Source organism: Amblyraja radiata, chromosome 4, assembly GCF_010909765.2.
Source record: "Amblyraja radiata isolate CabotCenter1 chromosome 4, sAmbRad1.1.pri, whole genome shotgun sequence".
NCBI lineage: Eukaryota > Metazoa > Chordata > Chondrichthyes > Rajiformes > Rajidae > Amblyraja > Amblyraja radiata.
The window spans coordinates 93,588,158-93,604,539 of record NC_045959.1 but is presented as its reverse complement, the minus strand read 5'-3'; the positions used below and the strand labels follow the sequence as shown (position 1 = coordinate 93,604,539).

The 16,382-nt window shown below is 41.8% G+C and overlaps 1 protein-coding gene across 10 annotated transcripts in view; it reads left to right on the top strand.

The window, feature by feature from the left end:
- khdrbs3 (KH RNA binding domain containing, signal transduction associated 3) overlaps positions 1 to 16,382 on the top strand; it is a 206,595-nt gene that overhangs the window by 98,251 nt on the left and 91,962 nt on the right. For all 10 annotated transcript variants that reach the window (XR_004411790.1, XR_004411791.1, XM_033019960.1 and 7 more), the window contains 2 exons: positions 9,077 to 9,213; positions 11,225 to 11,408. Coding sequence is in view for 8 of the 10 variants with exons in the window: in XM_033019960.1 (XP_032875851.1) it covers positions 9,077 to 9,213; positions 11,225 to 11,408 (321 nt within the window). In the remaining 2 variants the exon portion in view is untranslated. The remainder of the gene's footprint in view (positions 1 to 9,076; positions 9,214 to 11,224; positions 11,409 to 16,382) is intronic.

Sequence of the window (16,382 nt, the reverse complement as noted above, 5' to 3'; positions counted from 1 at the left end):
GGGTCAGAGAGGGAGGTGGAGGGGGTAGAGAGGGAGGGGGTAGAGAGGGAGGGGGATGGGGTAGAGATGGAGGGGGAGGGGATAGAGATGGAGGGTGAGGTGAAGAAGGGGAGGAGGTAGAGGCTGCACCTACCCAGGTCGTAAAGCAACAGCCTCCCCGCCAGGCGGAGGACCCGAGCGAGGCTGCGGGCGGGCAGGCGTCGACCCGTGGGAGGCTGTGGGCAGACATGGAGTCGACGGAGGGCGCAGGCGGGCGGGCGGGCTTCGTGCCGGGCTCGGCTCGCGGCAGCAGCCTCCCCACCGGGCGGTGGACCCGAGTGAGGCTGCGGGCGGGCGTGGACCTGAGCGAGGTGGCAGGCGGGCGTCGACCCAAGGGCTCGAGCGAGGCGGTGGGCGGGTGTTGACCCAAGGACCGCAAGCTTCGGCCTCCGCACTCCAATCCAGGGCCCGACTTCATCTCTGGGCTCGTCCTTTTTTCCACCGACGTCGTCTTTTGAATAACCTGGGGGCGGGGGGAGGGGAAGGGGGGGTGGGGTGACGTTACTCGAAGCACAAGGAAGATTATGTGTGTGAGACGGCACCGAGCAGACCCATTGTGATGTCATCAGTGAAAGCCAGTCGTTTAAATTCAAGGTCTTTTGACGATTTTCAACTTTAATCTGTAATGTCGAGAAATAAAAGCATGAAATGTTCAGATAAGGTCGTCCCGGCCTCGACGGGAAAAATGTCAACCGGAGTATGTAAAAATGTTATCGTTGCCGAGTAGTTTTTTCGCAAAGATGTAAAGTCACACACATAAACGCACACACGAGATCAGAGGATCAGGGTTTTAGTATATAACAGACTAGACAGGCTAGACTAGAGCAAGTGGGTCCTGTCCCCTCAACTCGCGGATGTGGGGGGAGGGAGGGGAGGGCCTGCGGCATCACGCGCACACTAACCACCCCCCACACACACACACACTAACCCCCCACTTCATATTATATTAATATTATTAATTTGCTTATTTTACCCCATCCCCCACCCTATCCACTCACGAATAGCCCCCAACTGCTCAGGCGCTGCTAGAGGGGAGAAGGGTGTAGAGAGGGAGAGGGAGAGGAAAAGGGAGGTAGAGGGGGAGAAGGGTAGAGATTGAGGGTTGGGGGGGCACCTAGCGTCACGGGAGGGCTGGTTCCCGAACGCAATACTCCACCACTCACCCATACTCACCACTCACTAGAAGGGAGGGGTGCAGAGAGGGAGGGGGGTAGAGGGGGAGGGGTAGAGAGGGATGGGAGGGGTAGAGATGGAGCGGGAGCGGGTAGAGGCAGCAGCTACCCAGGTCATAGAGCAGCAGCGTCGCAAACAGGCGCCGGACCCTAGCTAGGCTGCGGGCGATCGTCGACCCGAGGACCCCGAGCGTGGCGGCAGGCGGGCATCGACCCAAGGTTCGCGAGCGAGGCGGCGGGCGATCGTTGACCCGAGGGAGGCTGTGGGCAGATGCGGACTTGAGGGAGACCGCGGGCGGGCGTCGAACCGAGGACCTCGAGTGAGGTGGCGGGCGGGCGTTAAGCCGGGCTCGGCCTGCGGCAGCTGCCTCCCCATCCGGCTCCGGACCTCAGCTAGGCTGCTGGTGGGCACGGACCCGAGCGAGGCGGCGGGTGGGCGTCGACCCGAGGACCCAAGAGAGAGGCATTGGACAGGCGTGCGTCGACCCGCGTGCGTCGACCTGAGGACAGCGAGGTCGGCATCTTTTAAATAACCCGGGGGAAGGGGTCGTGGGGTGGGGGGGGTGACGTCACTCGAAGCACGTGGAAGATTTTTAGTGTGAGATGGCACCGAGCAGTCCCATTGTGATGTCATCAGCGAAAGCTCGATGTTTTTATTTCAAAGTCTTTGGATATTTTTTTAACATTTTCAGTAATAAGTCAAGAAATAAAGCATGAAATGTTCAGATAAGGTGCTCCCGGCTTCGACGGGAAAAATGTCAACCGGAATTTTGTAAAAATGTGTTGTTTTTTTGCGAAGATGTAAAGACACACACCTATACACATACATAGACACGTACAAGATCAGAGTTTTAGTATATATATATAGAAACAGATAGATAGATAGATAGACAGGCAGACAGATATACTAGACCCAAGTGGAGACCCATTGGGTCTGCTCCCCCAACGCACCGGTTCCCTACCAGTAGCCCCCACGGGGGCCGTGGTCCTCTAACTCAAGCCGTTCCCGAAGGTAAGATTCCAGCACTCTCCTACCTCCCTCAGCAGTGGGCTTTAAAAAAATCCAATTGCACTTGCCCTGGGTGTTGCAATAGCAATTCGCCCTTCCCCTCCTGTGAGGTGTAAAGTTCAGTGTTTGAAGTGTGTTGGAAGCTGGCAGAAATGATGTTGGGTCCTGGCAAATCATATAACTAGGGCAGTAGAGAGGTCTTTAAACTAAGTAGCGGGGGGGAGGTATCAAGGGGGGTAATAACGGCAGGGGTAGAGGAAATAGAGCAGGGTATCAGTGGGGAAGCGGAAATTCAAAATGTGACAGGAGACAGAATTTGTGAAGATAAAGATCTAGATGTAAAAGGGGCAAAAACGGAAAGGAAGGGTAGTAAAAATCATCTGAAAGTGCTTTATCTAAATGCACGGAGTATTCGTAATAAGATAAATGAATTAACGGTGCAATTAAGTATATATAGTTATGATATCGTGGCCATTACGGAGACATGGCTGCAAGGAGATCAGGACTGGGAGTTAAATATAGAGGGGTACTCGACAATTAGGAAAGATAGACAGGAAAGAAAGGGAGGAGGGGTGGCCCTTTTAATAAGGGAGGGAATAACGGCAATAGAGAGGAAGGATATTGCGTTGAAGGATCAGGATAGTGAAACAGCTTGGGTACAGATAGAGAATAATAAGGGGAAAAAAACACTAGTGGGTGTAATTTATAGACCTCCAAATAGCTGTGACGCTGTTAGTCAGAACATAAATCTGCAAATAGTTGACGCATGTAAAAAGGGAACTGCTGTAATCATGGGGGACTTCAATTTTCATATTAATTGGGCAAACCAAACTGGGCAGGGTAGACTAGAGGAAGAGTTTATAGAATGTATTAGAGACGGGTTCCTAGAACAGTATGTCACCGAACCGACAAGGGGGGAGGCAATCTTGGATCTGGTCCTGTGTAATGAAGCAGGATTAATTAAAAATGTCATAGTTAGGGACTCGTTGGGAACAAGTGACCACAATATGGTCGAATTCCATATTCAAATAGAAGGGGAGCAGGTTGAAACTCAGGCTAGGGTGCTTAGTCTAAATAAGGGGGATTATGAAGGTATGAGGACTGAGCTGATCAAAGTTGACTGGGATAGCAGACTCAAGAATAAGACGGTACATGAGCAGTGGTGTACGTTTAAGGGTATACTGTATAACCTTCAAGAAAAATTTATTCCTATGAAGAAAAAAAGGGGTAAGGGTAAGAACAGTCAGCCATGGCTCAGTAAAACTATAAAGGATAGTATTCGGCTGAAGGCAAGGGCATATAAGGTAGCCAGAGATAGTGGGAGGGTAGAGGATTGGGAAGCATTTAAAGGTCAGCAAAAAATAACTAAGAGATTAATTAAGACGGGGAAAATAGACTATGAAAGGAATTTAGCGAACAACATAAAAACTAATAGTAAGAGTTTTTATAGCTATATAAAAAGAAAAAGGGTGGCTAAGGTGAACGTTGGTCCATTGGAGGGTGAGACTGGAGAGTTGTTGGTGGGGAACATGGAAATGGCAAAGGCATTAAACGAGTATTTTGTATCAGTCTTCACCATAGAAGACACAAAAAATATTCCAACGCTGGATAAACAGGGGGCGGTAGGAATGGAGGAGCTAAATACTATTAAGATCACCAAGGAGGTGGTATTAGGGAAATTAATGAGACTGAAGGAGGATAAATCCCCTGGGCCTGATGGATTACATCCAAGGGTCTTGAGGGAGATAGCGGTGGGGATTGTGGATGCATTGGTGATAATTTTCCAAAACTCCCTGGAGGCAGGAATGGTCCCAGTGGATTGGAACATGGCCAATGTAACACCTATATTTAAAAAAGGAAGTAAACAGAAGGCGGGTAACTATAGACCGGTTAGTCTAACATCGGTGGTGGGTAAAATGTTAGAGACAATTATTAAAGAAACACTAACGGGGCATTTGGATAAACATGACTTCATCGGACAGAACCAGCATGGTTTTGTGAAGGGGAAGTCCTGTTTAACGAATCTGCTCGAATTCTTTGAGGAAGTAACAACCCGGGTGGATAAAGGGGAACCGGTGGATGTGGTATACTTGGACTTCCAAAAGGCTTTTGACAAGGTGCCACATAAGAGACTTTTGCTAAAAATAAAAAATTATGGGATTGGGGGTAATATATTAGCATGGGTAGAGGATTGGCTAACAAATAGGAAGCAGAGAGTGGGGATAAATGGTTCATACTCGGGATGGCAACCGGTAACTAGCGGGGTTCCGCAAGGGTCGGTGCTGGGACCCCAGTTGTTCACAATTTATATAAATGATTTGGAGGAGGGAACCAAGTGTAATATATCAAAATTTGCGGACGATACAAAAATGGGAGGAAAAGTAGGGGATGAGGAGGATAGGAAGAGTCTGCAAAAGGATATAGATAAGCTAGGTGAGTGGGCAACAACTTGGCAGATGAAATTTAATACTAATAAATGTGAAGTCATTCACTTTGGGAAAAAAATGATAGGGCAAGTTATTTTCTAAATGAGGAGGAGCTGCGTTGTAATGCAACGCAAAGGGATCTAGGGGTATTAGTACATGAATCACTAAAAGTTAGTATGCAGGTGCAGCAAGCAATCAGGAAGGCCAATGGAGTTTTGGCCTTTATTGCTAGGGGGATTGAGTATAAAAACACGGAGGTCTTGCTGCAGCTGTACACAGTATTAGTGAGACCACATTTGGAATACTGTGTACAGTTCTGGGGTCCATACTTAAGAAAGGATGTACTAGCCCTGGAGGCAGTGCAGCGAAGGTTTACAAGATTAATTCCTGCAATGAGGGGATTGACATATGAGGAAAGGTTAAGTAGGCTGGAACTCTACTCTTTGGAGTTTAGAAGAATGAGAGGCGATCTCATTGAAACATATAAGATCGTGAGGGGCCTTGATCGGGTGGATGCACCGAGGATGTTCCCAATGATCGGGGAAACTAGAACTAGGGGACATAGTTGCAGAATAAGGGGGGGCTCTTTTAAAACTGAGATGAGGAAGAACTTCTTCACCCAGAGGGTGGTTAATTTATGGAATTCACTGCCCCAGGGAGCAGTGGAAGCAGAAACTTTAAATATATTTAAGACTAAAATAGATGGTTTTTTAGCTGCCAAGGGGATAAGGGGCTACGGGGAGAGGGCAGGGATATGGACCTAGGTATGGTTAGTATAGTAAGACCTGAGTGATCTCCTGGACAAGTGTCGATCGCCTGGATTGGGGTCGGAGAGGAATTTCCCGGATTTTTTTCCCGAATTGGACCTGGGTTTTTATCCGGTTTTTTGCCTCCCCCAGGAGATCGCGAGGTTCTTGGGGTGGAGAGGGGTGATAGCGGTATAAAGGGGAGGGTAGTGTCTTGTGTTCTGTGTCTTGTGTCTACTGTTTGTGGGTAAGTGTGTCTGTTTAGTGTTCAGCCATGAGCGAATGGCGGTGCGGGCTCGACGGACCTGGTGGTCTACTCTCGCACCTACTTTCTATGTTTCTATGTTTCTATGTAACAGTAAAAATCTTGTGAAAGTTGGCATTTTTAAAGCTTTAATCGCGAATAACGTGAAATATAGGATGAAATCTTCAGTGAAGCTGGTCACTGCTAGCCGAGCCATTGTGACGTCATTAGTTGAAGCTGGTCATTTTAAATTCAAAGTCTTTTGATTTTTTTTAAACTTTAACCAGTAATAAGTCAAGAAATAAAGCATAAGATGTTCAGTGAAGGTGGTCTCTGCCTAGAGGGGAAAAATGTGAATCAGAATATGTAAAAAGTCTTGTTAAAGTTGGCATTTTAAAAACCTTAATAGCGAAAACGTCAAATATAGGATGAAAGCTTCAGTGAAGCTGATCACTGCTAGCCGAGCCATTGTGACGTCATCAGTTGAAGCTGGTCATTTTTATTTCAAAGTCTTTTGACTTTTTTAGACTTTTAATCAGTAATGTCGAGAATGTCGAGAAATAAAGCATAAAAAGTTCAGTGAAGTTGGACTCTGCCTCGAGGGGGAAAATGTCAATCAGAATATGTAAAGATGTAATCGTTACCGCGTAGCTTTGTTGCAAAGATGTAAAGAAAACCACATATACACATACAAGATCAGACTTTTAGTAAGTACTAAGTGGGACCCATTGTGTCCCAGCATCACACGGGAGAGCTAGTCCCCCAACGCAATATTCCACCTCTCCACCAATTCCAATATTGGTGGCCAGTGGGGGGTGGCGGCTTTCTGGAGCGCTAGTATGGGTGTTGTGGGCTGAAGGGACTGGTTTCCAGAGGGCTAGTATGGACATTGTGGGCCGAATGGATTCTTGGGCTGGGGGCTCAGTCACTCAAGCCTGTTGTGCTGGCAGCTCACTCACTCACGGCTGGTGGGCTGGCAGTTGATTCACGGCTATTCCTTGAAATTCCATTTCAAGCAGGGTGCAAGGCCACCAAATTCAAGTGCAGTTTCATACCATTTCAAGCAGGGTGCAAGGCCACCAAATTCAAGTGCAGTTTCATACCATTTCAAGCAGGGTGCAAGGCCACTAAAGACAGCGAGTCGTGATCTCTCCCTCCTCCATCTTGCAGAGACTGAACCATGCCCACATTTCTGGGTTTTATAGTCCCTCCCCCTCCCACCTGAAGGGGCGTGGCCTTCATGGTGTGATTGACAGGAGAGAGAATCTCAACATTTTTTAAACACTAATAACTCATTTATTTTTCATCGATGGGAAAAAAGATGGCCAAAAATCACAGCCTTACGTGGTAGCGTTTTTTTCTAAAATCAATATAAAGCGCAAGCAGGAAGTGATCAAGATTAGACTTTTAATTATATAGAAGGCAACTTTAATTAAGCAAGGCAACTTTAATTAGGCAAGGCAACTTTAATTAGGCAACACAGCTTGGAAATGCAAAGGCAACACAGCTTTAGCATTTCCAAACCAAAGGCAACACAGCTTTAGCATTTCCAAGCAAAAGGCAACACAGCTTTAGCATTTCCAAACCAAAGGCAACACAGCTTTAGCATTTCCAAACCATAGGCAACACAGCTCTAGCATTTCCAAACCAAAGGCAACACAGCTTTAGCATTTCCAAACTATATTTTCAAAGCAAATTAAGGGCACTGACAGGTCAGTAAAACCACTCACAATTTAGTAGACATATGTTCAGTGTTATTCACCGCTCAGACTGAGAGACGTGACCCTGTCGCTCCCCCTCCTTGCAGAGACTGACTGAGGCACTCAACACTTCCGGGTTTTATAGTCCCTCCGGAAGGGGCTTCACGAGAGAGAATCGCAACATTTTTTAAACACTAATAACTCTTATTTTTCATCGATGGGAAAAATCCTCTTGTCCTGCGCAGCGGAGGGGGACTCTGAGTAAGATGGCCAAAAATCACAGCCGTAAGTGGCAGCATTTTTTCTAAAATAATATACAGAACAACAGGAAGTTGTCAAGATCAGACTTTTAGTAATTATATATATGATATATGACATGATTATATGATATGATGATAGTCATAGATGACATCATGTTCGATACAGACATTGTGGGCTGATGTACCTGATCTTGGGCTGTACTCTTAAGTGTTCTGTGTTCCCTGCAGTTACTTTGGCAACTGCAACAGAACTTTGCAAACCCTCAACCAGTACCAAAAAAAGACAGAGGGAAGTAGGCACATGCAGGTTACCCTTCATCTACACACCATCGTGAGAGGCCTTGGCAGCTAATGCACACACAATTAAAGGTTATGGAACTGGAGGAAATTAAAGATATGAAGAAATGAGCTTATTGATTTGAAAAAATTGGTGAGAACTTTTGAAGTTCCAGCACTGCTGGACTGGAAGACAATCCAGATTACCAAGTACAACAGTACAAGCACAATAAATGGTAGACAGAGTAGGCTCTTTGGATTCGTGTATCTGAACTGCCAATTGATAAAATAAGATTGATTTTTTATTCTGAGCAACATTTGCATCCAATAGTCAAGAATGTTTAGTTGTCATATGCAACAGGTGCAGAACAATACAATTATTTCTCGCTACAGCTTTATACCATAGTAACACAACAAATAAATATACAATAAATGTTAATACAATAAATTATCAGTTATTACCAGGTACCATATTGTAATAGTGCTAGCCAAAGTTTGGAAAACACTATACAAAGTTCCAAGTAGCTTGTTGCTGAGTTAGCGATGTGGTTATGGTTGTGCAGTGTGGTTCAAGAGCCTGATGGTTGATTGGAAACTGATCTTCAATCTGGAGGTAACAGTTATTAGGCTCCTGCACCTTTCTCGTGATGGAAGCAATGAGATGACACCTTTGGGAGAATTGTGTGGGACTTTGATGATGTTAACTGCCTTCTTGAAGCAGTGCTCCCTGTAGATTCCTTCATTGGTGGAGAGATTAATACCCATGATGGATCGGACAGTGCGCACCACTGTCTGCAGCCTCCTCTCCTTGAGCATCTCAGCTACTTAATCAAGCTGTGATGTAACCAGTCAGTGTGCTTTTATCAATCGGTTACTTTTTCTCGCGATATCCTTAATATTCATGAGGATGAACAGGCCTTGGTGCAAATTAGGAAATGTTTAGACTTTTGGATGTCCTTGAGTGTATGGACAATAGAACAAGGGGTGCAGACCTAGTGTGGAATAGTCTTGCCTAAAGTTAACAAAGGCACTAACAAGCACTTATGCAGCAGATGAAGTGAGCTCGTGGCATCATGAAGGTGGAAATAAGGGGTCTTGCTGATCGATGTTGCGACTGAAATTGGTAAAGGAGCTTATTACCAACTTGGATTATTTATCCCCTCCAAAATAATAATGTTCATAATGTTTGCATATATATTTTTAGGATTACAATGATGAAATTAGACAACAACAACTGCAGGAATTATCATACCTGAATGGTACACCAGAAAGTCCAGAAACTCCAGCAGTCCGGGGAAAACCAGTAAGGGGCCGTGGAGCAATTGCACCAACTCTAACCAGGTGAGAGTATATGTGTGAAAACTAGTAGTACAGTTTTTTGTAGGCTAAATTACTACTTGATTTCAGAATCAGTTTTGATGACACACTTTGCCAATATTAAATATTGAGATATATTATCTCAGGTAAAATATTTGTCATTTTACATGTCCATTGCTTGCATATATTTAAAGAGTAAACAACCTCAAAGATGAAAACCTAAATGTGCATTAGTTAACTACCTAGAAAGCAAGAAAAATGAAGAATTTGTGCATATTTGGCAATCCCAGATTAAGGATTCAGAATTAAAGAACCAAAAGATCAGAATCTTAACATTTTGAATTAATTTAGAAGTTATAGATCACTTTTAGATACAGAGATATTGTGTCCAATTCTGGTCACGGCACTATAGGAATGGTATGGTTAAATTTGGGAGAATGCAGAAAAGATTCACAAGGATGTTACCTGGATCGAGTTAACAGGATAAATTGCACAGGCTAGGTCTGTTTTCCCTGATATGAAGGAGGCTGAACTTTTAAGTAACAGAAGTATATAAAATTATGAGGTGTGGGTTTCTAAAATGAAGGCACATGTTTAAGGTGTGAAGGGGAAGGTTTAAGGTGGAACTGAAGAGGAAATATTTCATGACACAGTGGTAGTTGTATGGAATGAGCTGCCAGAGGAAGGGGTAGAGATGGGAGTAGTAACAACATCTGAGAAGCATCTGGAAAGGGACTTAACTGAGCAAGGCATGGAGGGATATAGAATTAATGCAGGTAAATGGGATTAGTTTAAATGTGCATGATGGTTGGCATAAATGGAGTGGGCTGAAGAGCTGTGGTGTTGGAATCAATAACTGATTAAAAAATAGCACGGCTGAAGTGCTATGAAGGTATAAATGGTCAGTATTGTAAAATCAATCTATAAGTAATTGTAGCTTATAAAATACTAGTGCTAGAGATATTGCTCTGAAGTAAGGCAAACGCCTCTTTTCAATTAGTCAATGACAACATTGATGGGGAAAGGTACATAAAGGGTGGTTGAGCCAATAATGTTCGAGGAAAGAGAGAGTTTAGCATTTCCTGATGGAGTTACAGAAAAGTCATGACATAGAAACATAGAAAATAGGTGCAGGAGTAGGCCATTTGGCCCTTTGAGCCAGAACCGCCATTCAATATGAACATGGCTGATCATCCAAAATCAGTACCCTGTTCTTGTTGGCTTTTTCCCCATATCCCTTGATTTTTTTGGCCCTGAGCTAAATCTAACTCTAAATCTAATCTTGGAAACATCCAGTGAATTGGCCTCCACTGCTTTCTGTGGCAGAGAATTCCACAGATTCACAACTCTCTGGGTGAAGAGGTTTTTCCTCATCTCAGTCCTAAATGGTCTACCCCTTATTCTTATACTATGACCCTTGGTTCTGGACTCCCCCAACATTGTGAACATTTTTCCTGCATCCAGCCTGTCCAATCCTCTAAGAATGTTATATGTTTCTATAAGATCCCCTCTTATCCCTCAAAATTCCAGTGAATACATGCCCCATCAACCCATTCTTTCATCATATGTCAGTCCCGCCATCCCAGGAAATAACCTGGTGAATCTACACTGTACTCCCTCAATAGCAGTAATATCCATCCTCAAATCAGGAGACCAAAATTACAACCAATACTCCAGGTGCGGACTCACCAGGGCCATGTACAACTGCAGTAGGACCTCCTTGCTCCTAAACTCAAATCTTCACGCAATGAAGGCCAACATGCCATTTGCTTTTTCACTGCCTGCTGTACCTGCATGCTTACTTGCAGAGAAGATAAAGTTATAAATGTAATGTACAAAAAGTCTTGAATTTCACTGGATGTTTTTGTTGGCAAGTGAAGAAAATAAGGAGAATGTCTGTGGTGTTTTTTCTTAATATTAGATTGTAAAAGCTCACTAATCTACAAAACGCCGAAGTTTATTTTTGAAGCCTTAAATTATTCTTTCTGACATGCAAACAGGTGCTTTATGACATTTCCCTTTTGCCCTGCATCAGAGGCCGTGGTGGAGTTCCTCCACCCGCATCAGCAGTCCCACGAGCAGGGCCAGTTCCCAGAGGAGCACCTCCTGGTCGAGGTCCTGGAACTAGAGGACGAGGAGCTCCAGCGCCAAGAGCAAGGGGAGCACCGAGTTATAGACCTCCACCACCTCCAGTACAAGATTCTACATATGGTGAATATGTAAGTAAATCACTTCCTATATTGATGATTGATGGGATGATGGGTGTAAAATAAAGTGGTATCAATTTTAATTTTGAAATAAATTGTGAAAATGCAACTAGGAATCTGAAAGTATAAAATTACTATTAGAATTGATTACCAGTAAAACAAAATGGACCACGAGCTGTTCCACAACTTTGAGGAGAGCAAATTCCACGCATAAAGTCCACACAGGGAATACCTTTTGGTCTGGTTGATTTCACTGAGATGGTTTTGTTTTGCCCATTTATAAAATTTAATGATCTTGATTTGGTTCAATAATTCAAATTTCCTCATGATTTCACACTTCCTAATGCTCCACTTGTGAATGGCCGACCAATGAAACTCACTCAGCCTCAACCAGAGACCTTTTACTGTTTCACCCAGTGTGTTGTTTTTATTGAAATAACATATCAAAATCATACAGTTCCCTCCTTTTAGAGTTTTTTCTCCAACTGTTTTGTCATCTGTAATAAGTTTATTTTTACAGTGAATCAGCACTGTTGACCACATTTTTAGTTCTCACTCCCTAAACTTTAACTTAACATGAGCAGTAGTAAGGAGAATATCAAGCAGCGTTGTATTATTGCTGAGTGTGCCTCAGATGACTCTAATCTAGCATGCCTGATCTGATTATAAATGTGGAGTATATCCATTGTGACCAATTTCACCTGCTGCCAGAAATTAACTTTTTTTTAAATTGGTCACTCATTAGATATTTTTGGAAGTTCATGCTGTAAATTGACCTCACCTTTTAAAAAAGTAATTGATGAAGGGGCTAAGCATTTGGATGAATAAAAATCAGGTTATAATACATTTAATTGAGAAAGTACTTGACATATTTTTAAATTTAAGTTTGTACCTTTGGATGATTTATGACAGTTGAACATCCTGAACTAAGATTTTGGTAAACATGGAAACTATAACCACTGCCACAGGGAGCTGTTTGTGGTTTATAATAAGGAATACCTCATATAATTATAGATTAAACACTATTGAGATTTACTATGTACACATTTAAAAAGGACAGGGAAATGACTAATAGCAGCTTTGCAATCTGAGTTCCTATACTACCTCATTTCAGTGCTTGAAATTTGCAAAATAACCCAGGGGTGAACTAAAATCAGATAATAATCATAACTGGTGCAGACCAGTTGAATAGCAATGTAATATTGATAATGCACTAGACGGTGACTGGTTAATGTATCAATGTTACAAAATTTTGAGATTTTAAAAATCAAGTCTGCAATTTATCCCATCAGATAAAGCATAAAAAGAAATTTAATTTGATACCTAATTCACTTTCATATCTTCAGTATTAAACAAGTTATGGCCATTTTCATACTCGGAAATTAGCATCTTGTTCCCTATTGCTTTTCCATTGACTTAGCACCAAAGTTGTGATCGAGGACAGTCAAAAGCCCATAACTTTCTTAAAAATTAAGAGAACTGAATGAAATTTTCAGTTATTATAGATTGAAGCATTTTGAAACAAATATGACAAATCTTACTTGGATGACCTGAAATTAAAGCATATAATTAGTTAGTTACCTAATTGTAGCTAATTACAAAATTGACCATTGTGTCGGAAATGGTAATAAATACCCAGACTGCCTTGAACATTCAAAAATGTGATATTCTCAAGATCAGAACTTTATTAATATTATTGTGTTATATGCTGTATGTCTGCAACAGATAGGTAAATACATTACAATTTCTAGCAATAGACCAAGTCATTATGGAGAAGATCAGTTTCTAGCTGGTACATTGGCATATCATAATCAGTAGCATCATCATACTCCTTAGATTGTAACCAATAAGCAAATCTGTACACCTTGTTTTTCCTCAACTTTTCAATTTAGGCATTGTAAACTACAAGTTTTTGCTCTTCAAACCACACATGACATGCCTTTCTGCCCACTACTTTCCCATTAATAATGTCCTGTAGATCATCACATTTGGAGTAGTACAAATTTGGATAATCTCTGCGAATGCTGTCTAAATCACTCTTTTGCTGGGCATTTGGAATGACAATTGTGCATTTTTTCTTCGGAGACACCCGTTTAAAATGTAAAGGAAAAAAACCACAGAACAGCATTAACAGAAACAAGTTATTATTTGTAGTTTTAGAAAAAAGGTAGAAATGATAAAGTTAAACGAAATAGCAAATACCCAACAAAAAATTCATATTCATCAGTTTCATCAAATCAATGAAATTCATCTAATCAATTAAATTCATCTAAATTCAATTACTAGATCTAAACATCTATCCATTTCTTAAGAAAAGGCTAAATGTTTTAAATAGCCTAAGTATCCAAATAACAAACTAATCCCATTCACACAAGAATTCACAATATAACATGATTTTTAAATCTTACTGTCTTGAACATATATGTCAAATGGAAGGAATTTAATGTTTAATTCCCATAAATTAATCTAGAAACATCCACTCTCAATATAATCAAAATTATTATTTTTTTGCACAATACATGTTGTGAATATTTAGTGAAAAAATATTGACTGGATAGACAATTACACAAAATAGAGACGATTTATGACATGATTGTCCAAATGTCTTGCGAGTGGGTGTTTCTGGAATGCGATCGATTGGAACGTTGTCGTGAATTTTAACCTGATATCGGCAGGCAAAGACCTGGCCTAATCGTTTGGGGACTAAATAACATTTTTGCATCGTAAAATTAGACTAAAGCCACCCCAAGAAACAAGATTATATGTGAAATACACGACTTACCCTTTGTTTTGTCCTGATATTACGATCCGTCACGTTGAAGGCATTGAGTGCGTTCAAAGTCGCTTTTTACTTTAATCCAACTATTAAATTGTCCAGTGATTTTTTTTTTAAAACGGGAACGGAAGTCCGATCGATTCTTCTTCATCGACTAGCAGCCCGAGGAAATCCCTCTCCGACAAGCGATACAAACCTGCATTTTAAGCCCGCCCCCCAAAGGTGCCGTAGTCGCACACACAGCCAGTGGCAGATCTGCAGCGCCGCTGAAGGTAGGTTTTGTAATATCGCTAGTTAATGCATAAATATTAGTCAAGATAGGAAAGTGGTACTCCTCAAATACGATCTTTGAATATTTTACAAACTGCCTTGAATGTGGAGATTGGACCTTTGATTAAAGAGAGCATGCTCCGTCAAAACCGGGATGCATACAAGTCTAGATTTCTGTGGAGTAGAATGAAAACAAAATGATGGAAGATCTCAGTGGGTCAAGCAGCATCCATAGGAACTAATACCACATCAGTAATATTGCTGATGAACAATCATTAACCTACAACATGAACTCATTTTTTCCCTTCTCTCCATGGGTGCTGCATGACCAGTTAAGTTCCTGCAGCATTTTCTGTTTTTGATTTAGAGTTTCAGCATCTGCATGTCTAATTTCTCTGGAGTGGAATGTGAACGTTCTACTTTTTCATTCTGTAGTAAGAGTTTGTGACCAAGGAGAGAATTTGGATTTGGTCGACTCCATTGCTGCATATTAAGATTCCCAGAACCTCATATATTATGATTCCGAAATATTTCAGAGCAATGGGTGCTCTGAGCACTTGCAGCAGAGCACAACCAAGTAAGAGTTAGGCATCTACATCATTACCTGCAGTTGCTAGATGTTGGCAGAGTACATAGACTATGTTTACTCTCATGGTTTGATTGGGCTATTGAAGCAACAGCATGGGGAGGGGTGGTCAGGAGTAGTACACATAAAAATAAACCTATATTATTTGGCCAAAAACTATTCTTTATTTGTTAACGGGTAACTTAGTGGCAGTGAAAAGAAAGTTTGCCGTATTTAATTATAATAAGAACATAAGAAGCAGTAGCAGGCTGCAATGTTCAATAAGATTGTACCGTTTCAGATTTGGGCTTCAACATCACTTTCTCACTCTCCCTAATTCCCTTTCGACTGCTTATAGTTCAAACGTCTGTCAACCTCCACCTTGAATATATTCAATTACTCCAACTCCATTCCTCTCGGTGCCAGCAAAATCTAAAGATTCACCAGACCCTCTAAAAATAAATTTCTCCTTCTTTCCATCTGAAATGGAGGATGGCTTATTCTTAAACTATGCATCCTGGTTTGTTAAATCCCAACAAGGGGAAAATTGTCTCGGTATCCATTCTGTCAATCCTCATCAATCTTACCTGTTCAATTAAGTTAATCTCATTGTACTACGTTCCGAAGAGCTTTGACTTGGTTTATCTGCATATATTTAACTACTTCATCCCAGGAATCAACCAAATGAATTCCCTTTGAAGAACCTTCAATGCATGCACATCTTTCCTTAAATATGGAGACCAAATCTGTTTGCAATAATCCAGGTACATTCTGCCCAGCACCCCATAAAATTGTTTCAAAAGTGTCCTGTTTTTAATTAAGTTTGTTGTTGTTTTTAAAAAAGGCCAAAAATCCATTAGTTCCTAATAACTTGGTGTACAACCAAGCTAACTTAGTATTTCACATGTTTGGACCCAAGATATCTATGTACCGCTACATTATGTAGTCTCATTTAATTTATATTTGCTTTTCCATTCTTTTTTTAAGTGGATAACCTCATATTTCCCCACATTATATTCCATTAAACAATTTCTTGTCCACTTACCCAACATTTCCTTATTTAACAACCATAATCGTCTACACGCTCTTTGTGAACTCCTCAAAATTAGCAAAGTCATCTATTTGTCTATCATCAAATTTGGCTAGTGTACACGGCTGCTTCATCTAAGCCATCAACATAAATTGTAAATAGTTGAGGAACTCTGTAGTACCCCTCTATTTGAAAATCTATTTGAACATTGGTACTTCATCTTCTCTGTCTAGTTTAGGTTTCCCTTGTGAGCAAATCCTTGGCACAATGAATCCAGATTCCAGCATTGAAATCTCTTGCATCTCCCATCATAGGTTGGGGTTGTCTATCATAATGACCTTGTAA